The following is a 20050-nucleotide window of genomic DNA, read 5'->3' as shown; positions in this document are numbered from 1 at the left end:
TTGTATCACATCGAAGAACCATAGGTAACTTATATTTGAATTGACGATGTCGAATGTATTTTCTGGTTGGAATGGAGATCCATCCGGAAATGGTCCATCTCCACCACCTCCATCGTCTTCGTCCTTACCTCCGCCACCACCCCCCCCATCTGTGAGTGCTCCACTTCCACCTCCGCCGCCTTCAACGCCGTCGGCCTTCAGAGCTCCGCTAGATGCAGAACTCCCGAAGCTTAATGAACGCAAACGCAAATGGCATCAGCTACAGAAGCAGAAGTTTGGTGAGAAACGCGCCACGACGTCCCTCGTGCAGGTTCAAAAGTCAGATATGCCGCCAGAGCATCTTAGAAAGATTATGCACGATCATGGCGACATGTCATCTAAGAAGTTTGCCGCGGATAAACGCTCATATTTGGGCGCGTTAAAGTACATGCCTCATGCTGTGATCAAATTGTTGGAAAATATGCCGCAGCCATGGGAGCAAGTACGTGAAGTGAAGGTTCTGTACCATATTACTGGTGCAATCACATTTGTCAATGAAATTCCACGTGTCATTGAACCAGTTTATACTGCGCAATGGGCTACGATGTGGTTGATGATGAGACGAGAGAAGCGTGATCGTCGTCATTTCAAACGTATGAGGTTTCCTCCTTTTGACGATGAGGAACCTCCGATCTCATGGTCTGAGAATATTGAAGATGTTGAGCCTCTAGAAGCTATTCAGTTGGAGCTGGATGAAGAGGAAGATGCTCCGGTATACGAGTGGTTCTACGATCATCAACCTTTGATTGACGAGAAGACTTATGTTCCTGGTCCGGCATATCGCAAATGGACTCTTGAGTTGCCGCAGATGGCAACCTTAAACCGATTGGCACATTCTTTACTGTCAGATCTCACGGATAATAATTATTTCTATATGTTTAACAAGAAAGCCTTCTTCACTGCCAAGGCTTTGAATGTTGCCATTCCCGGTGGCCCTAAGTTTGAAAAGTTATACAAAGATGTGGATCCGAATGAAGAAGACTTTGGCGAGTTCAACGCTATTGACAGAATTATTTTCAGATCGCCAATTAGAACAGAGTATCGAATTGCGTTCCCGCATCTCTACAACTCTCTTCCTCGGTCTGTGGAAATTGATTGGTATTCAGAACCTCAATCAGTTTATATCAGATCCGATGATCCGGAAATTCCTGCTTATTATTTCGATTCTAGTCTTGCTCCGATTTCGCTCAGACCAGTTGCACCGGAGTTAAAAATTACGCACGAGGAAGAATTATTTGGTGATAATGAAAATGATGAAGCATTCCAGTTGCCGAGTAATTTTGAGCCTTTTTTTAACAAGGTGGAAATTTACGACAGTAACACTGCGGGTGCAATTGCACTCTGGTGGGCACCATATCCTTTCAACCGCCGCAGCGGCCACATGGTTCGCGCACAGGATGTCGCATTGATAAAAAACTGGTATTTAGAACACCCACCAAGCGGTTATCCGGTCAAGGTCAGAGTTTCTTATCAGAAGTTGTTAAAGACATATGTTCTCAATTCGTTACGAACTCGGAAACCAAGCAATCAACGCAAGCAGTACTTGTTTCGAAACTTGAAAAATACAAAGTTTTTTCAGCAGACAACAATTGATTGGGTTGAAGCAGGACTTCAATTATGCAGGCAGGGATTCAACATGCTGAATCTTTTAATCCACAGAAAGGGTTTAACGTACTTGCATCTTGACTTTAATTTTAATTTGAAGCCTACCAAGACACTTACAACCAAGGAACGTAAGAGATCACGCTTTGGTAATGCGTTTCATCTTATGCGAGAAATTCTGCGGGTGACTAAGCTTTTGGTTGATGCGCAGGTCCAATACCGCCTGGGAAACGTTGATGCCTTTCAGCTAGCAGATGGTATTTACTATACTCTTAACCATCTTGGCCAGCTTACTGGTATCTATCGGTACAAGTACAAGGTAATGCATCAGATTCGTGCTTGCAAAGATTTGAAGCACGTTGTCTATTATCGATTCAACGTTGTCATCGGAAAGGGTCCGGGTTGCGGATTCTGGCAGCCCGCTTGGAGAGTATGGCTGTTCTTTTTGCGTGGTATCATTCCTTTACTTGAACGATGGTTGGGCAATCTGTTGGCTCGTCAGTTTGAAGGTCGTCATTCAAAAGGAGTTGCTAAGACCGTCACAAAGCAACGTGTGGAATCATATTATGATCTTGAACTTCGTGCTTCTGTCATGCACGATATTCTTGACATGATTCCAGAGGGTCTCAAGCAGAATAAGGCTAAGACAATCCTCCAGCATTTGAGCGAAGCATGGAGATGCTGGAAAGCAAACATTCCCTGGAAAGTTCCTGGTTTGCCTGCACCTATCGAGAGTATCATTCTTAGATATGTCAAGGCCAAGGCCGACGGATGGATTTCAGTCGCTCACTATAACAGGGAGCGTATTCGCCGCGGGGCAACTGTTGATAAGACTGTCGCTAAAAAGAACTTGGGTCGTTTGACCAGATTGTGGCTTAAAGCAGAGCAAGAGCGTCAGCACAATTTCTTGAAAGATGGTCCATATGTTACACCGGAAGAAGGTGTCGCGATGTACACGACAATGGTTCATTGGCTTGAAAGCCGTCGTTTCACGCCTATTTTGTTCCCTCCCTTGAGCTACAAACATGACACTAAGCTATTGGTCTTGGCTTTAGAACGTCTAAAGGAGGCGTATTCTATCAAGGGGAGACTAAATCAATCTCAACGTGAAGAGCTGTCATTGATTGAACAAGCTTATGATAATCCTCATGAATGCTTAAGCAGAATAAAGACTTTTTTGCTTACTCAGCGTGCTTTCAAAGAAGTTGGGATTGATATGATGGATCATTATAGTCACATCACGCCTGTTATTGATATCGATCCGTTGGAAAAGATAACTGATGCATACATTGACCAGTATCTTTGGTATGAAGGCGACAAGCGGCGCCTTTTTCCTAGTTGGATCAAACCGAGCGATGCCGAAGTACCGCCACTTCTTGTCTACAAGTGGTGCCAAGGTATTAATAACCTCACGGACGTTTGGGACGTGAGCGACGGGCAATGCAATGTCATGATTGAGACTAGTCTTAGCAAACTTGCTGAGAAAACGGATCTTACAATGCTCAACAGATTACTAAGGTTGATTGTTGATGCAAGTATTGCAGATTATATTACGTAAGTATAATCGTGGTTACTCATTGTACGAATTGTATACTAACTTGAACAAGAGCAAAAAACAACGTGAATCTTACATACAAAGATATGAATCACGTCAACAATTACGGTATGATGAGAGGGTTACAGTTTTCCTCTTTTGTTTTCCAGTACTACGGTTTGGTGGTTGATATTTTATTGCTTGGTCTTCAACGGGCAACAGATTTAGCCGGCCCCCCTCAGCTTCCAAACGAGTTTTTGCAATTTAAGGATGAAGAAGTCGAGACTCGTCACCCTATCCGACTTTACTCGCGTTACATAGATCGAGTTCATGTGTTCTTCAGATTTACTGCGGATGAAGCGCGTGAGCTTATTCAGCGGTTTTTGACAGAGCAGCCTGATCCTAATTTTGAGAACGTTATTGGATATAACAATAAGAAATGCTGGCCGCGAGACAGTCGCATGAGGTTGATGCGTCATGATGTCAATCTTGGGCGCGCAGTTTTTTGGGAGTTGAAGAACCGTTTACCGCGGTCTATTACTACCATCGAATGGGAAGATACATTTGCTTCAGTTTATAGCAAAGATAATCCAAATTTACTCTTTTCGATGTGTAGATTCGAAGTCAGGATTTTGCCGAAGATGAGAAGTGAGGCAACAGATACGGTTGTGAGAGATAGCGTGTGGAATTTAGTGAATGAATCTACGAAGGAGAGAACGGCCTATGCGTTTTTACGGGTGACTGAGGAAGGAATTGCAAGTTTTAATAATCGCATTCGACAAATTTTGATGTCTTCTGGTTCTACGACGTTTACTAAGATTGCGAATAAGTGGAACACGGCATTGATTGCGTTGTTCACGTATTATCGTGAAGCGGCTATTTCGACAGAGGAGCTGCTTGATACGTTGGTCAAGTGCGAGACTAAAATTCAGACAAGAGTCAAGATTGGACTCAACTCCAAGATGCCGTCCCGCTTTCCTCCAGCAGTGTTTTATACGCCAAAGGAGCTTGGTGGTCTTGGTATGCTTAGTGCTTCGCACATTTTGATCCCGTCGTCAGATCTCAGATGGTCTAAACAGACTGACACTGGTATCACGCATTTTAGAGCTGGTATGAGCCATGATGAGGATCAACTTATTCCCAACATCTTCAGATATATGACTACCTGGGAGTCGGAGTTTCTCGACTCACAGCGTGTTTGGGCAGAGTATGCGATGAAGCGGCAAGAAGCAAATCAGCAAAACCGGCGTTTGACATTAGAAGATTTGGAAGATAGCTGGGACCGCGGTTTGCCACGTATCAACACGTTGTTCCAGAAGGATCGTCATACTTTGGCTTACGATAAAGGTCACAGAGTTCGTACAGAGTTCAAGCAGTATTCGATTGCAAAGTCAAACCCATTTTGGTGGACAAGTCAACGACATGACGGCAAACTATGGAATTTGAATGCCTACAGAACTGATGTTATTCAAGCACTTGGTGGAATTGAGACTATTTTAGAACACACTTTGTTTAAGGCTACCGGCTTTCCAAGCTGGGAGGGTCTTTTTTGGGAAAAGGCGTCCGGATTTGAAGATTCGATGAAGTTTAAAAAGCTGACTCTTGCCCAGCGGTCAGGTCTTAACCAGATTCCGAATCGTCGGTTCACGCTTTGGTGGTCGCCTACTATCAATCGTGCTAATGTTTATGTTGGTTTCTTGGTCCAGCTTGATTTGACTGGTATTTTCTTGCACGGCAAGATTCCAACTTTGAAAATTTCGTTGATTCAAATTTTCCGTGCTCATTTATGGCAAAAGATTCACGAGAGTGTTGTCTTTGATTTGTGTCAGGTTCTTGATCAAGAGATTGAGGTTCTTCAAATTGAAAGTGTGCAGAAGGAAACAATTCATCCCCGGAAGTCTTACAAGATGAATTCGTCATGTGCAGATATTTTGCTCTTTAGCTCTTATCGTTGGAGTGTGTGTAAGCCGTCTCTTCTCCATGATAGCAAAGATGTAATGGATGCTACGACGGCGAACAAATTCTGGATTGATGTTCAGTTGCGCTATGGCGACTACGATTCTCATGATATCTCTCGATACACTCGTGCAAAGTATCTAGATTACACGACCGATAGTACCAGCATTTACCCATCGCCGACTGGTGTTATGGTTGGAATTGATTTGGCCTACAACATCTATGACGCCTATGGCAATTGGTTTCCCGGTCTTAAACCTTTGATGCAGCAAGCTATGTCTAAGATCATGAAATCAAATCCTGCTCTTTATGTTTTACGAGAGCGTATCAGAAAGGGCTTACAGTTGTATTCGTCTGAACCGCAGGAGGCATACCTGAACTCGCAGAACTATAGCGAGCTCTTTAGCAATCAAGTTCAGTTCTTCGTGGATGACAGTAACGTTTATCGTGTTACCATTCATAAGACATTTGAAGGTAACTTGACAACGAAGCCAATCAATGGTGCTATTTTCATTTTTAATCCTCGAACTGGACAGCTGTTTTTGAAGATTATTCATACGTCAGTTTGGGCAGGTCAGAAGCGTTTGGGTCAGCTTGCGAAGTGGAAGACTGCTGAAGAAGTTGCTGCTTTGATCAGATCTCTGCCTGTCGAGGAACAACCAAAGCAATTGATTGTTACTAGGAAGGGTATTTTGGATCCACTTGAAGTGCATTTACTTGATTTCCCCAACATTTCAATCCGTCCATCGGAATTGCAGCTGCCATTCCAAGCTGCCATGAAGATCGAGAAGCTGGCTGATCTAATTCTGAAGGCAACCGAGCCTCAAATGGTCTTGTTTAATTTGTACGATGATTGGCTCAAAACCATTTCATCTTACACCGCCTTCTCGCGTTTAATTTTGATTTTGCGGGCTTTGCATGTTAATCTTGACAAGACCAAGGTTATTTTGCGACCTGACAAGTCTGTTGTGACGCTTGATCATCACATTTGGCCATCATTTACAGATGAAGAATGGATTAAGATTGAAGTTCAGCTTCGCGATTTGATTTTAAATGATTATGGTCAAAAGAACAATGTTAATGTTGCTTCACTTACCCAGCACGAGATTCGAGATTTAATCCTCGGGCAGGAAATCAAAGCGCCATCTCAACGACGACAGGAGATTGCTGAAGTTGAAGCTGCCCAAGATGAGCAGTCGCAGTTGACAGCAGTGAAAACCAAGACTCAGAATGTTCATGGCGATGAAATTTACGTTGTGACTACTAGCAACTACGAGCAGCAGACATTTGCTTCTAAGACTGAATGGCGCACACGTGCCATATCGACAGCGAACTTGCATCTTCGATCGAAGAATATATATGTATCGTCGGACGATATTGTAGACGATAGCGACCAATTTACTTATGTCATGCCGAAGAATATTCTGAAAAAGTTTATTCAGATTGCGGATCTCAGAGCTCAAATTGCCGGGTTTTTGTACGGGGTCTCACCACCGGACAACGATCAAGTCAAGGAAATCAAATGTATTGTGATGGTTCCACAACTTGGAAACAACCAGTCTGTGCAGTTACCCAGTGGTCTTCCAGAGCACGACTATTTGCTTCAAGGGCTCGAGCCTCTTGGTTGGATTCATACTCAAGCGCAAGAGTTGACAGCGATGTCGCCAATAGACGTTACTACACATGCTCAGATTATCAAGGCGCATTCTGAAGAATGGAGTCAGAAGACAGTAACCATGACTGTTTCGTTTACACCGGGATCCGTTTCACTGGCCGCGTACACTTTACGACAGGAAGGAATTGAATGGGGTGCGCAAAACAAAGATGTTGTTTCCACCACACCACAAGGATACAGTCCAACTTTTGGAGTTAAAAGTCAGCTTTTGTTGTCTGATCGTATTATGGGATTCTTCTTAGTGCCAGTAAGTGATTTAATTATTTTGGAATCAAAACAACTACTAACGTTCGAATAGGAGACTGGATTTTGGAATAATGCGTTTGTTGGAGCTGGTTGGAATCCGAGTCAACGATATGATTTGAAGCTGGATACGCCGTTACCGTTCTACCATGAGATTCATAGACCGGTTCACTTTTCTTCTTTTAATGGTATATTATCTTTTTTCGATTGAAGTGGACTTGCTAACTATTGTAATTAGATATGGAGAACGATGATATGGAGGTTGAGAGGTCGGATGTGTTTGCTTAGTATATGTAAAATGTAGTATAAAATATAAAGCAGTCATGTATGATATAGTCAAATAGCAGCGTCTCTAGGTTTGGTCCATAGCCTTTCGAACTAATGATGTACCCTGCATAAGTGAGTAAATATGGTTTTATCTGGGGCTGTAAATGGTTCAGAGAGAGCAGTTTCTGTATTATTGGCATTCATTAGGTTTCATATTCGGCAGTTTCGGCTCCGCGGAGTGGCGGCAAACTAGCGGTGGCAGACAGTTAATTGAGTTGACGTATTTCACGACGACATAAGTACGTGACAATTTTACATTGCAAAGAGTACTGTCATTTTGTTAATGTTTTGTGTATGAATTGGAAAAGTTTTGGAGCATGTAATATAGCTTTTCGGCGTAGCACACAGATCATCGACGGTTCGTTCTTCAAGTTGGGAGGAGGTTTACGAACTTTCTCACTATCCCCAGTACAGCACCCACATCAAGTACAGCCAACCTTTTGACGGCTAGGGGCATATTTCAGCGATTTAATTAAGGAGCATCAATGGCCCCACGGAAAAGACGAACGTTTAAAATTTTTACGACACTTTTGAAGTTACTGAGGGTACGTGAGCCCTGTTAACAGTAGTCCGTCCGTCTCGCGCTCGACACTAATGACTTTGTTCTAGATGCGATCTCATGACATCATTCTTGAGTGTGAGTGAAGAAATATTAGTGATTGTATTTAGAATAAAGCTAATAAATAGCAGATTACGACGTGTCTGTTTACAAATCGGTTGGTTTCAAGATCTTAGATCGTGTTGATTTGTGCTGACGACCGGAATTAATTCAGGACTTTGATAATTTACGTGAAGACGAGTGGTTTAATGACAATAACTTGACATTTTGGTATGAATATCTTGAACGGTCGGCAGCTTTCACAGAACTTCCGCATTCAGAGCAAATAATCTTACTGCGGCCGGCAATGGTATTCTTATTAGCCCAATCTTACGGTACGCATCTCGATTCTTGGACTTAGGCGTGATGCTAACAAATCAAAAGACCCATTGGATCTAAAAGACGTTTTACCAAATTTTGAAGGAGCGCGGTATATTTTTTTGCCAATCAATAACAACACAAATGTCACACTGGCTGAAGGAGGCAGCCATTGGTCTTTGCTAGTCGTAGACGTTCGGACGGAAAGATCATATTATTACGACACGCTATACGATTCCAACATACCAGACGCTGAAGTTGTCAGCAAGAAACTGGCAAAGCTGCTTGGATGTGGCCGAATCCATATTCATAGTATACCAACGCCTCAACAGGTATGTTTGATTTTCAAATGACTGCAGTGCAAGTTTGACTAATTTTTGCTAGCACAATGGATCTGACTGTGGCGTTATGGTATGCATGTTAACGTCTGCAGTATTGCAAAAAGTGGTTGACTTTCAACGAGATTCGGATACCGCATTGAACATGCATCTTGGTGATTACGACTGCAATCCTTCACGAGGGCGCAGGCTGATTTCTTATACAATTTTGGATTTAATTTCGAAGTTTGGACGAAAGATTGGGGAAAATGGCGATATCATGATTAAAACTAATGCCGAACACAATGAAGAGACCGGAGACGGGACCAATGAATCCACAGCTTCTTCAGACGAGTCTGCAGATTCTGAAGGATCGAGTGACGAGATAGCAGTGCCATCACCGGGTGACGAAGAAAAAGATGCATTGAGAGGCAAGATCTAAGTTCTTACTGGATGTTAATTTTTTGCATGCGCGCGTTGGGTTAAACGAGCATTGGGTTAAAATAGGGAGTGTTGGGAAACTGTTAATATGATCTTTTAATCAGTAATATGTATCTATAATATCATTATCGTAACCTAAAACAAAACCATGATCACTATACTTTTCTCTTCAATTATTTTGGCATCTTCACGAAGCTTGTTTCAAGCCTAATCGTTCATGAATCAGTCAACTTATATTACACTCTGGAATTGGAAATGTTAAACACAAGAACATCTTCGGCTCCACTCGCTTGAAGCTCGTCCATTACTCCGGCAATTTTCTTCTTCTCAACCATGCTGCTGACCGAGACCCAGTCTGACTCTTCCAACGGTGAGACTGTAGGCGCACGTCGTCCAGGTGTGATTTTGATGACGGTCTCAAGCTTGTCACGAGGGCAATTGTAGTTACAAAGTACGTACTTGCCAGCTGCAATGACACCCTTGATCCGAGACTCAATGATGTTAACTAACTCAGGATTTGTTGGGTTCTTGGACGCTATAAGGACCGCAGACGTTTCGAAAATAGTTTCAATTGATTTCAGGCCAGCTGCTCGCATCGTCTCACCAGATTCTAGTAAATTTAGCCAGTAACGCATAGAAACTACCTCGTTAAAACATACCAACTAAATCAACCACGGCATCAGCAACGCCAAGAGCACAAGCAGCTTCCACACTTCCGCCGACGTACTTGATAACAGTCTTCAATTTTGTTGAGTCTCCGTTCTGTTGTGCTGTGGAGTCAGCTTCTTCTGCCTCAAGCTCTGTGAAGTACCGCCGTGTCAGGTTTGTGAACGACGTGACAATGTTCTTGCCAATAAGCTCTCGGGGATTGCTGAATTCTCCGTTCTCAGGGACTTCAATCTGAAGCTTGCACGATCCAAAACCCAAGTCCACAACCTCCCGTACGTCCATCTCGGCTTCAGCAACCTGATCCTGACCAGTAATACCAAGTGACAGTCGACCTTCGCCAACGAATCGCGGAATATCTGCCGCTGGAAGAAATACCAATGCGATTGGCAAGTTCGTACACAGCGCAATATCTAAACGACTGCTTCTATTGAATTTGATATCGGCACCGTTCAGCATATCGAGGCATTGCTGGTAGAGTCGGCCCTCTAAATTAATTTTTAGTGACTAATTCAATGACTATAACGTATACCACAATTAAATCGTTAAAATAATAAATAACTTACTCTTAGGAATAGCAAACAGTAGTCTATCTGTCAGATGATTTACCAAATCCATAATGTTTATTTCTATAATATGTTTGGCTGTAAAGTGGAGTAAAATATTGACTACACACACTGTGGACACTTTAAATGCAGTCTCGAACAAAAATGTGTAAACTAAATTTTTGCCAGAGTGTGAAATACGCGTCTCGATGACCAACACCAGACCCTCGTATATGTACGAAATAGAATTTTAGAATTTTGGAATTTTGGCATCTCCGGCAGCAACTAAATCTTGATTCAGGCGTGTTCTGTACCTGAAGGTTACTGTTTCATTTCTGATTATCCGTGTACATGTTTTAGTAGGTGCAGCGATTTATATACACTATAAAAACAAGGTTGATTACGCTGTTGTCTTATGCATTTTTAAATGCTTAAGCTGTATACTGTCTAACATGAACCATGGCTAATTACTGGTCTACTGTTCAAATAAATGCCACCAGCAACTTTATACTAGCACGTAAGCACCAACAACAACCAAACTGAGCATCAATTTAGTATATACAGCGTTGATGGCGCCTGGGTTGGAAGACGTGCTAGTCGCAGCCGGAGCAGAACTCGAGGCGGCGATCATGTTTGTGATTAAAGTGGACGTCGCAGACGTTGTAGCAGGCGACGTGGCCGACAAAGTAGCAGATGAGGCAACAGATGACGATACTTTAGTGAAAGACGACACTGCAGCAGAGGATGATGAAGGGCTTGTGCCGTTTAGGCCTGCTGCGTCACCAATAGTGGTATTTCCCCAAACCATTGCTGGTGCGGTATTAGTAGATTGTTGGGTTGCGGCGTTGAGAAATGCCTCAATGGTCTGCTTGTCAGTAGGGTTTATGGCGCCGACCATGCCAGATTCGCAATGACTTTTGCTCGTTAGTATTCAGCAGCATCAGAATGGGTATAACATACTAAGCTTCCGGGCAGTAGAAAAACATGGGATCAGTTGTGTTTACGCGGATAGTGAAAGTTTCGACCTGAGCTGTATTAGATAGGTTTGACATCGATAAATTAGACTTACATGGTCCACATAAGTCAATATGCCAGAGAAAAAGCCAGGTGTGCCGTTTCCTTCATCAGAGTTCGCGTACGGCATACAAGGCTGAGCAAAACTTGCTTGAGCTATCCCATGGATCTATAAGTATTGATTAGAATGTTGTTAACCTGTATTTGGCGTTCTCACACTTTGCTGAACCTCGAATTGCACATAGTCGCCAACGGCAGCTTTTATGCTGTTAGGCGAGAATGAGAAACCATCAATACCGACAGTGACGTTATGAACTTTGTAAGCTATGACACTGCTGGCGCACAACAGGTTCGCAAATAGCGTGGAGATCTTCATTTCTTGGACAGTGGTAAAGATGCAAGAGAAGAGATGGCTTATATTAAGTAGTTTGAGTGGAGACAGTGTCCAGACCCAGGATCTGGACAAGTCAAGCTTTGATGCTGGGCCGAATGTCAGCCAATGCCAAGCGACAGAAACACTTGATAAGCAACTACATTTATTGAACCGGCAAAAATGAGTGGCAGCAGCTTTTAGTATGGCGTTCTTGTTGACCAGACCTAAATTGAGATGTACAGCCTGGACTTCGCACCTATCTCAATTTCTTAAATCGCGCAATAAACTTACGAAAGTACTTATCTGATCGTATAATCGACTCCAATTGATATCGATACCGCGTGTTATTGGACAACTTGGTACAGATGAAATGTCACTTGGAAAAATCAGGGGTCGGCAAAGTTTAAAGTTCAATGTTTGTAAGACCAGAGCTTGGCCCACGTGCGTAAACTCTTCCAGTCGTTCAGTTCCTGTCACGAGTCTTATAAATCGATCGCTCGTCCAGACTGATCCAATGAAGTGAACTGTCTAAAGTTCTAATGAGCGTAAGTATATTGTCTACGTGCTTTGTGTGGAATAGGTGATCAGTAATATAAAGAGCTTGACTGTGCAGTTTATAATATTTACATGGTCTATAATACAAGCAAAATTTAGATCAATGTTTTATCCATAGTAACTCCCAGTGCCAACAACATTGTATCTGCCAGTCGAGTCACTTTCGTTCGTACTGTCCTGAGACGGACCTGGCATTGTGCCAGAACCCACAGCCGGGGACGAGTGCATCCCAGCAGTAGCCGGCGTACCAACTGGGTCTTTTCGTATATACGACAATTTTTCCAATGTCTGCATCTCGTTGAAAATGTAGTTTCTCCAAGTCGCAGAACTGGTCTCGCTCCACTGATTCGACATCATGGGCGAACTGTAAATCACAGGGGTAGAGTTTCCACGCACAAGCGTATTCGGTTGCGGAGATATGCCGGGTTGATACATGTATGGCTGACCCATTGTTCGTGATAGTACCGCAGGATCCAGAGGCTGCTGGCGATCTGATGAGTCGTATGCAGGCGGTGTGGCACCGTATCCGGAGTAAGCTTGAGGTTGTTGCGCTGCATACGTGACCGGAGCAGACGGCGAAACATAAGTTTCTGGTGGATACGGTATTTGAGGACTGCTTACTGAAAGAGAGGCCGACGAAGCGGTTGCTGCAGAGGCCAGCTCTGCCAGCGAGTGCGTCGTTGGCTCGTTGTGATATGGTGGTCTATGAACCTGCACATGCTGTTGAACCTTTACAGTCGGAGCTGGCTGCTGCTGCACAAACGACGAGCGAACAAGTCGTTCTTCCAACTTCGCAACCGTCTCAGACGCCAGCTTGGATACAATCTGCCTCATGACGTTGTGATCCGCAGAAGTGCCTAAAGAAAACGCAATCTCATCAAGCACGCGGAGAGATATTTCAATATCCATCTTCACTGCTGTTACTGACTCCGCGCTAATCTCTTCCTTTGCCCATGCATCGTAAAAAATAGTAAATAATGAAGTCAGCAGCACAGAGAGGTTATACCAAGTTGACTCAACGTAATTAATTTTCATCAAGTTTTCCATCGTACGTAGCAACTCACGAGACACGTCAACCGCAATGTCTCTTGATTTGTCGTTGAATTCTGTGTTCGTCGTCGTCGAACCTGACGGGTGCCGAATAAAAAGATGAAGTTCGTTCATCGTGAGCCACATGATACCGGCATAACGTTTATCCTGTAAGTTGCCTGTGCTATCAGAAGAAGTCCAGTCCAAATTACGCGGCAATTGATTCTTCCAGGTAGCAAGGGCATGCTCAAAATCAACCACCAGTCGCTCGTATTCGTCAGCCGTTGGCTTACTCACGGCATAAAACGTGGAGTAAACTTTAACCGAGATCCGAGTGAGTCCGAACAATGCAATAGCAGGTAAAAAAGAACACGGGTCCTCAATTTTAGAAAAATCCGTACCGTTAAGATGCTCGTCATCCACAGCTAGCGGCAACTCAGTATCAAAATTCTCTTGACTGAGCGCCAACGGCCTGCCCAGCCGACTAGAAATTGCAGTTTCGAGCGAAAGCAAGTTCCAAAACACCCGTTTTCTCATCTCCGTCTCGTGCACGGCCAAAGACCATGAAGAGCCATTGGCTCGCGCTTGATTTCGATGTAAACCAAGCTGTATTGCCACTGTCATTGCCATTCGTCCCAAAACCCAAGACGACTGAGGACGCGGTGACGGTCTGAGAAACAGTAAAAGCAGCACTAACGCTTGAACAGAAGTCAGATCCGGCTGATGAAAAATATCGTGGAAGTAGGGTGTGATCCGCCTATAAAATCTGGCAGACATTGATTTGTGATTTTCACGGTTAGGATCGAGTTTTCGGTGATATAAATCCATAGACGACGTTATGAGAGCAAAGATCATGTTGAAGATAATAATTATCTGTGCGGTTGGCACATAGCCATCGCCCGCGTAAAGTCGTTCCAACTCTTGCATCAGCCAGCTTTTGCTTAGAACAGGCGTAACAGGGTGGACAACATTAATATATGTCAGAATATAATTTTTTGCTTCCTCATATGGAGGAAGTTCTACCTTGGCGGGCTTAGGGCTGGTAAATTTTTCAAAAAAATTAACATCGCCAAGATCGTCCGGAGCCAAATCTCTAAGATTGAGAGTGACTCCAAAAACTAACTCTATCAGCCCCAAGTTATGGCAACGAGGTGGAAAACTTACTTGAAAGTTTGCCTTCATCCCATGTTCCTCCCTCGCGATGTTGTGACATTGCTCCAGGCTCACTAACAAAGACAGGCAGTCTAGTTTGCTCCGAAGTAGACTCATTTTGCACCTTCGATGGTAGTTTCAGTGAGGTCAAATTCTCAATCGATGGGAGGACTGGTGCAGATTGCTGCTGCAGAAACATGTCAAGCTGATCAAGTCTAGGCAAGTTTGCGGTATCAATTGAAGGAGCAAGTTTTTGCAAAACAAATTCTAAGTCTTCTGCCCGCAACTTTAGTGAAGCTATCTCTTGCTCTAACGTCTCAACATAACCTCTAGGAACGGCACGCCTAGAGTTTAAATCTGTATTTGTGCAAGCAACTCTTGCTAATGTACACGGAGTACATGCGCCAGTTGTGGCATTGCATTTGATTTTCCGTAACTAAACCTGTAAGTGCCTTGGAAAGCAAATGTTCGTTCTCTATAATGTACCTTACAGCGGTCACATGCCTAAGTAAATATTAGTCTTCCAGCAACATCGAGCATCTTATTTGGCATACCTGACCGGTTCGTGCACTTTTGCGCTTAGATGGTACGCTTGACTCAAAACGGGCTAGGCCATGTTCAATACTCGACTTTCCAGAAGGGCCGTCCTTTGATCCAGGAGCCTCGTAGTCTCGTTGTTGCTGTTGCCGTGTTTGTTGCGACAATTGTAACTGAGGACTGGCGCCCGAGTTAGACAGTAAAAGAGCAGGTTGATAATTATGTTGTGATTGAAGCTGATTTAAAGAGCCCGTGTTTGTTTGTATTGATATTTGTTCAGAAAATTGGGAGCCTTGTTGGGAGCCTTGTTGAACCTGAGAATTCGTTGGAGGAGCACTAGTGATGGGCACAAACTCTCTGTTTTTTATCGATCCACGACGACCAGAATGCAAATCTCGAGACATAACAGTTAATGTCAGAGTCGGTGCCCTCAAAGGCAAAACTTAAACTATACCAGAATTGAGCAGATCTGAGTTATGATCAAATCAAAATTTGTGCCTTGTAGAAATCAATTGCTGGAAGGGAAGTGCCGGTGGTAGTTAATGGAAGGGATTCAGCCACGACTCATTGGTGGCTAGTTATGCATATATGCAATAAATTTAGTTATATATGCTATATATGCACAATAGTACTATACAAGTGCACGCAATCTTCCGGCTGGATAGCACCGCCATAGGACCCTGAGTAGATACAAAATATGAGGTTGAAGTTTACTTGTAATTTGAGGTGCAATTAAAGAGTAATAATAAGGTGGAATAATGCATGAAATCAAAAATAGTTTATACGCCACCACAGCAAAAGTTGATCCCTAGACTGTGTAATGTTCTTTTATATGCATCACTCAAAACTGTTGATTTAACAGAAATGTTCTCCTAATAAGGTTTGAGACTAAAAAAGCGTAAAATGACGTCGGTTCCAATTTCAGTCTTTCTATTCATCTTTTGGCGCGCGCACAGTCCAACTTTCCATTCATTTTCCCGCCTTTCTAGAGCTCAACACACCTGAACTCAGCTGAGATTCATTGTTCCCTGATATTTGAGTATATCTAACTAATTTCGTTTGATTAGACGCGTTAACTACTGGGATCTACTTTGGGTCAATTGCTCTTTCTTTCTGCTAAATTTTTTATATTCGAAGACCTCATATAGCCGACATCGGCAAATATTGTTAATCAGGGGTGTCTTTTGATAGTCGAGCATAGTAGTCCGTCTATCTGTTTTGGTGGGCTTTTGCTTCTAGTGCTGCAGCTTCATGCTATTCGATCCTCACAACAATTGCTTCGCCATATAATATAAATTCGACTACTTTTGGTCTTTGCAGCAGTATTAAAGTTGCAGATTTACTGTTCAATTCATATTTTTATTGGATCAATTAGGTCACATCTTACTTGATCGGATCCGTCACGTTTCATATTTTCCTTCCACTTTTCTGCCAAGTATCAGTTAAAAGTGGCGTTTTCTCACAGGTTTTCGAATACAGCAAGTGCAAAGTAGCACGAAAGAATGCGTCGGTCTTCTTCGCGTGGGTATTCTCACGCACAGCCGGCGTCAGTAGCGGTATCTTTTTCTGCTGCCCCGATTTTTCAAGAGCATGCGCCAACTAGACCGTCTCCGTTAGCAATGAACGCACAAAATGGAATGCCTTTGGAAATATGGGATCGATTGAGATCATTTCCGTTGTTTGCCGACGCTCCAGACGGATTTCTGACTGCAATATCAAAAAAATTACGACCGCAATTTTATTCAAAACAGGATTATATCGTAAGTTTGCTGCATACCTTACTTTTACAAGCGGGTCTCTAATATCCAATTTTAGTTGACAGAAGGTGATGATGCCCGTGCAATGTATTGGATAGTTCGAGGTGCTGTCGGTGTAACATCAAGAGATGGAGAAAGTGTATATGCAGAATTATCTGCAGGCGCATTTTTTGGAGAGATTGGAATTTTATTCAACAGACCCCGCACTGCCTCTGTTATTGCGCGAACGAAATGCATGGTTGTGGTCTTAACTGCAGACGCTCTTAATCTGGTTTTGCCCCAGTTTTCATCAATTGAGCAGGCTATCCGTGAAGAAGCACAAGAACGACTGTCCTTGCTAGAAAAGCAAAAAGCGACAGAGACTGGACCTACAAAATCAGATCAGAGTTTATCTCAGCCATCAATATCGGCGCCTCCAATAACGATCTCACCGCAGTTACAACCCGGTCCAAATTTAGCATTATCTACAATTCTCAACGAGACACCCTTTTCTGGTCATGCTCTACGGGACTTGCTCAAAGAGTTACCACTTTTCACATCTTTGCCACCCGATGTTTTACATACCCTTGCATTGAGTGTAGAACCAAGACGTTACTCCCCGTTTGAATACATTTTGCGACAGCATTACCCCGGCAGAGAGATATTTTTTATTGTCATGGGCACAGTCGAGGTTCTAGATGAAGATACCCAACAAGTCAAAGCTAGGCTATCGAAGGGTGCGCATTTTGGCGAAGTCGCGTATTTGTCGTTGGCACCGACACGAACTGCCTCGATTCGATCAGTTACAATGGTTCAATGTCTGCTGCTGACTGGCACGGCTTTGGATTTGGTTATGGAAAAGTATCCTTCAATAAAGGCTTCGATCGAGCAAACTGCACGTGCGCGTATGCCATCTTCTTCTGTGGCGACAATGGAATCGCGAGTTGCAGAGCAGATTGACATAGGTATGCCGACACCATCAACTGCCAATGAAGATGAAGATGTTGAAAAACCTTTGGACCCCGATCCGTTTTCACATCCGAACAGCTATGTTGACAGTGTCGAGCGTAATGCTGCTACGCTCACAGTCCCGTTAATATCAGGATCACCTTTGCTTTCTACAGACAGTCTAGATCGACTGAGCTTAGTATCTTTATCTTCATCGGAAAATTCAAATGTTTCGGAGTCGTCAAGTGCATTGTCAGCATCGTCGTCTCGATCACCGTCTCCGTCAAGCATTGCCGCTGTAGCTACGCGCATCGAGACAGCAGTGAAGGCAAGAAGGCACTCAACCAGACGACAAGCTAGCTTATCGGCAGATATGTTATGCAGTCCCAAAAACCATAAGCGAGCAAGAAGAGCAGAACCACCGGTGGCTGGAGCTTTGAAGGATGCCGTTTTGGTTCAGATTTTTCGACAACTTACTCTTACTGACCTCATGCGAGCGCAGCGTGTGTGCAAGCAATGGCAAAATCTGGTTCTAAATTCGCCGTTGGTACTTACTACGTTGAACTTAGCTCCTTACAACACCTCGATCTACGACTCTGAGATGAAATCGATTGCAAAACTTGTTGGTAGTCGACCTAGTGTCGTGGATATTTCAAACTGTTTTCATATTACTGACGAAGGATTTGCTCATTTGGTAGCTTCTATCGGCCGGGACATAAGAATATTTCGGATGAAGTCTGTTTGGGAAGTGTCCGGTATGGCAATTATGGAGCTTACGGTACCTATGATTGCTCAAACATTAGAAGAAATTGATCTGTCAAATTGCCGGAAGGTTGGAGACGCAACTCTGGCGCGTCTGGTCGGCTGGGTCGTTCCAGAGTCGTCAGCGGTGGTTCCAGGTGCGCCACCTTCTGGAACAATTGTTGGTTGTCCAAACTTGCAAAGAATTTCGCTTAGTTATTGCAAACACATCACGGATAAGTCGATGCATCATTTAGCAGCCCATGCTAGTTCACGAATTGAAGCTTTGGACTTAACTAGGTGCACAACTATTACTGATGTTGGCTTTGGATATTGGGCTTCCAGACCGTTTACACGACTGAGACGACTTTGTCTTGCGGATTGCACCTTTTTAACAGACAAGGCAATTGTATCGTTAGCTGCAGCGGCGAAATCGCTTGAAGAGCTGGACATTTCTTTTTGCTGCGCACTGTCTGATGTGAGCGTGGAAGTACTTTCGCTCGGGTGCCCGATGCTCAAGTCACTGAATCTAGCGTTTTGCGGTTCTGCAGTGTCGGATGCCAGCTTGAAGTCTGTTGCCCGTCATCTAGTTGAATTACAGACTATTTCTGTGAGAGGGTGTGTTCGCGTCACGAACATGGGTGTTGATGCCATTGGCAGGGGATGTGTAAACCTATCCGAAGTGGATTTGTCGCAATGCCGCAATGTTGACATCAACGCAAGACCTCTCGGAGATATGAGAGTTGTGAATCTACCGAACGAGGAATATGAAGAAAAGCGAGCCGGTGGAAGCGGCAAATTGAAGACGTACGGATACGGTACTGCCATATGGAAAGGTCGCGTGAAGGTCACATTTTAATATCATTGGCAAGCGCTAGCGGTGATCAATAAGCATAGATGGCTGTTTTTGGAGTTCGAATGACTTGACTACGTTTTGGAATTTTGTATATTACCGATTAATCTTGTAAATATGTGTTTCGATTTTTTTAAAAGTAGCCTCGTAGTGCAACCGCTCCAGTTACAACGGTTGTAGCATAACCTGTGTCGGTCAGTGATATTCCTTGTGATACTTTGTAGTTCTAGATTAACTAGTTAACAAAACACTCGAAGTCGTAATGAGAATGCTCACCTTCCGCACGAGCTCCAAATCAGTCAACTTTGCGATTTCGGTGTCCGAAACCGCAACCCGCGTCCCTTCGACAATCTCGTCCATTGCCGCAAACGTCCGTTGTTTCCGCTCATCCGACTTCGCGTCCGCAGCATCGTCGACCTTGAGCACCAAAACCGAATCCGAATCATCCTTCAACCCAAACCGTCGCAACGAATCCGCGATGTTCATGTTTGGCGACAAATCAAACACAAGCTCAGAGTGCAAAGTCCTAGTCCGGAGTAAATCGGCCGAATTATCGGTCAATGCCCGGTACACACTGGAAAGCAGGTGCGTGAGGGAGAGAATTGTTCGCGGGTCTACAAATGCATATGCGTATTTCGTGTTGCCGCCAAGCAGCTCAGTGCGGATCGTGCTGGCGTTAGTAATGCCAGTGTATAGGCTAATATAGATTGTACTTGACGGGAATTGAGGTAACGATAGTGTTAGCTCTGTGCCCGACACCATCTTACGTATGTTTTAGTTGCTTGACTGTGGCCATCGAAAATGAGTATATGAATCTTGAGTCTGTTTGAAACCCTAATCCGATGTCTTCT

General features: G+C 43.7%; 7 protein-coding genes across 7 annotated transcripts; 3 read left to right on the top strand and 4 right to left on the bottom strand.

Moving 5' to 3' along the window:
- Window positions 1-9: 9 nt before the first annotated feature.
- On the top strand, window positions 10-7380 carry V1512DRAFT_275474 (NUC071 domain-containing protein). Its single transcript, XM_066917828.1, has 4 exons — window positions 10-3195; window positions 3249-7053; window positions 7105-7237; window positions 7288-7380. The coding sequence occupies exons 1-4, from the start codon at window positions 47-49 to the stop codon at window positions 7335-7337; spliced, it is 7137 nt and encodes a 2378-aa protein (XP_066772228.1). The 5' UTR covers window positions 10-46; the 3' UTR covers window positions 7338-7380.
- A 154-nt stretch (window positions 7381-7534) lies between these two features.
- V1512DRAFT_261342 (uncharacterized protein) lies at window positions 7535-9196 on the top strand. The gene is made up of 6 exons (XM_066916057.1): window positions 7535-7921; window positions 7986-8013; window positions 8067-8092; window positions 8150-8309; window positions 8359-8624; window positions 8677-9196. Exons 1-6 carry the CDS (start codon window positions 7862-7864, stop codon window positions 9049-9051), a joined length of 915 nt encoding a protein of 304 aa, XP_066772227.1. The 5' UTR covers window positions 7535-7861; the 3' UTR covers window positions 9052-9196.
- Window positions 9032-10409, bottom strand: V1512DRAFT_261339 (uncharacterized protein). The gene is made up of 3 exons (XM_066916056.1): window positions 10283-10409; window positions 9710-10204; window positions 9032-9660 (listed from the first exon to the last, which is right to left on the bottom strand). The coding sequence occupies exons 1-3, from the start codon at window positions 10332-10334 to the stop codon at window positions 9287-9289; spliced, it is 921 nt and encodes a 306-aa protein (XP_066772226.1). The 5' UTR covers window positions 10335-10409; the 3' UTR covers window positions 9032-9286.
- Window positions 10410-10766: 357 nt separating this feature from the next.
- Window positions 10767-11651, bottom strand: V1512DRAFT_270693 (uncharacterized protein; the record flags this gene model as incomplete). The annotated part of the gene is made up of 4 exons (XM_066917616.1): window positions 10767-11175; window positions 11222-11286; window positions 11331-11444; window positions 11493-11651. The coding sequence occupies 4 exons, from the start codon at window positions 11649-11651 to the stop codon at window positions 10767-10769; spliced, it is 747 nt and encodes a 248-aa protein (XP_066772225.1).
- Window positions 11652-12222: 571 nt separating this feature from the next.
- Window positions 12223-15773, bottom strand: V1512DRAFT_261333 (fungal-specific transcription factor domain-containing protein). The gene is made up of 4 exons (XM_066916055.1): window positions 14939-15773; window positions 14871-14888; window positions 14397-14820; window positions 12223-14350 (listed from the first exon to the last, which is right to left on the bottom strand). Exons 1-4 carry the CDS (start codon window positions 15323-15325, stop codon window positions 12312-12314), a joined length of 2868 nt encoding a protein of 955 aa, XP_066772224.1. The 5' UTR covers window positions 15326-15773; the 3' UTR covers window positions 12223-12311.
- Window positions 15774-16423: 650 nt separating this feature from the next.
- Window positions 16424-19205, top strand: V1512DRAFT_247096 (uncharacterized protein; the record flags this gene model as incomplete). The annotated part of the gene is made up of 2 exons (XM_066914470.1): window positions 16424-16681; window positions 16737-19205. The coding sequence occupies 2 exons, from the start codon at window positions 16424-16426 to the stop codon at window positions 19203-19205; spliced, it is 2727 nt and encodes a 908-aa protein (XP_066772223.1).
- A 97-nt stretch (window positions 19206-19302) lies between these two features.
- On the bottom strand, window positions 19303-19992 carry V1512DRAFT_261328 (kinase binding protein CGI-121-domain-containing protein). Its single transcript, XM_066916054.1, has 2 exons — window positions 19476-19992; window positions 19303-19425 (listed from the first exon to the last, which is right to left on the bottom strand). Exons 1-2 carry the CDS (start codon window positions 19959-19961, stop codon window positions 19333-19335), a joined length of 579 nt encoding a protein of 192 aa, XP_066772222.1. The 5' UTR covers window positions 19962-19992; the 3' UTR covers window positions 19303-19332.
- Between the last annotated feature and the right edge of the window lie 58 nt (window positions 19993-20050).

The sequence above is a fragment of the Lipomyces arxii genome (assembly GCF_038497795.1).
Source record: "Lipomyces arxii strain Phaff 12-163 unplaced genomic scaffold V1512scaffold_5, whole genome shotgun sequence".
NCBI lineage: Eukaryota > Fungi > Ascomycota > Lipomycetes > Lipomycetales > Lipomycetaceae > Lipomyces > Lipomyces arxii.
This window is presented reverse-complemented; position numbering and strand designations above follow the sequence as displayed.

Excerpts from the sequence above, each read along its gene's own strand:
- V1512DRAFT_261339 (XM_066916056.1), bottom strand. The coding sequence starts at position 10,334 with ATGGATTTGGTAAATCATCTGACAGATAGACTACTGTTTGCTATTCCT. Across the intron at positions 10,205-10,282 it reads ACTGTTTGCTATTCCTAAGA|AGGGCCGACTCTACCAGCAA; the intron begins GTAAGTTATTTA and ends AAATTAATTTAG. Across the intron at positions 9,661-9,709 it reads TGCCGTGGTTGATTTAGTTG|AATCTGGTGAGACGATGCGA; the intron begins GTATGTTTTAAC and ends TAAATTTACTAG.
- V1512DRAFT_261342 (XM_066916057.1), top strand. The coding sequence starts at position 7,862 with ATGGCCCCACGGAAAAGACGAACGTTTAAAATTTTTACGACACTTTTG. Across the intron at positions 7,922-7,985 it reads CACTTTTGAAGTTACTGAGG|ATGCGATCTCATGACATCAT; the intron begins GTACGTGAGCCC and ends ACTTTGTTCTAG. Across the intron at positions 8,014-8,066 it reads TCATGACATCATTCTTGAGT|ATTACGACGTGTCTGTTTAC; the intron begins GTGAGTGAAGAA and ends AATAAATAGCAG.
- V1512DRAFT_261333 (XM_066916055.1), bottom strand. The coding sequence starts at position 15,325 with ATGTCTCGAGATTTGCATTCTGGTCGTCGTGGATCGATAAAAAACAGA. Across the intron at positions 14,351-14,396 it reads GGATGAAGGCAAACTTTCAA|TTTTTGGAGTCACTCTCAAT; the intron begins GTAAGTTTTCCA and ends TGATAGAGTTAG.
- V1512DRAFT_261328 (XM_066916054.1), bottom strand. The coding sequence starts at position 19,961 with ATGGTGTCGGGCACAGAGCTAACACTATCGTTACCTCAATTCCCGTCA. Across the intron at positions 19,426-19,475 it reads ATTTGGAGCTCGTGCGGAAG|AACTACAAAGTATCACAAGG; the intron begins GTGAGCATTCTC and ends TAGTTAATCTAG.
- V1512DRAFT_275474 (XM_066917828.1), top strand. The coding sequence starts at position 47 with ATGTCGAATGTATTTTCTGGTTGGAATGGAGATCCATCCGGAAATGGT. Across the intron at positions 7,054-7,104 it reads TGGGATTCTTCTTAGTGCCA|GAGACTGGATTTTGGAATAA; the intron begins GTAAGTGATTTA and ends ACGTTCGAATAG. Across the intron at positions 7,238-7,287 it reads TCACTTTTCTTCTTTTAATG|ATATGGAGAACGATGATATG; the intron begins GTATATTATCTT and ends TATTGTAATTAG.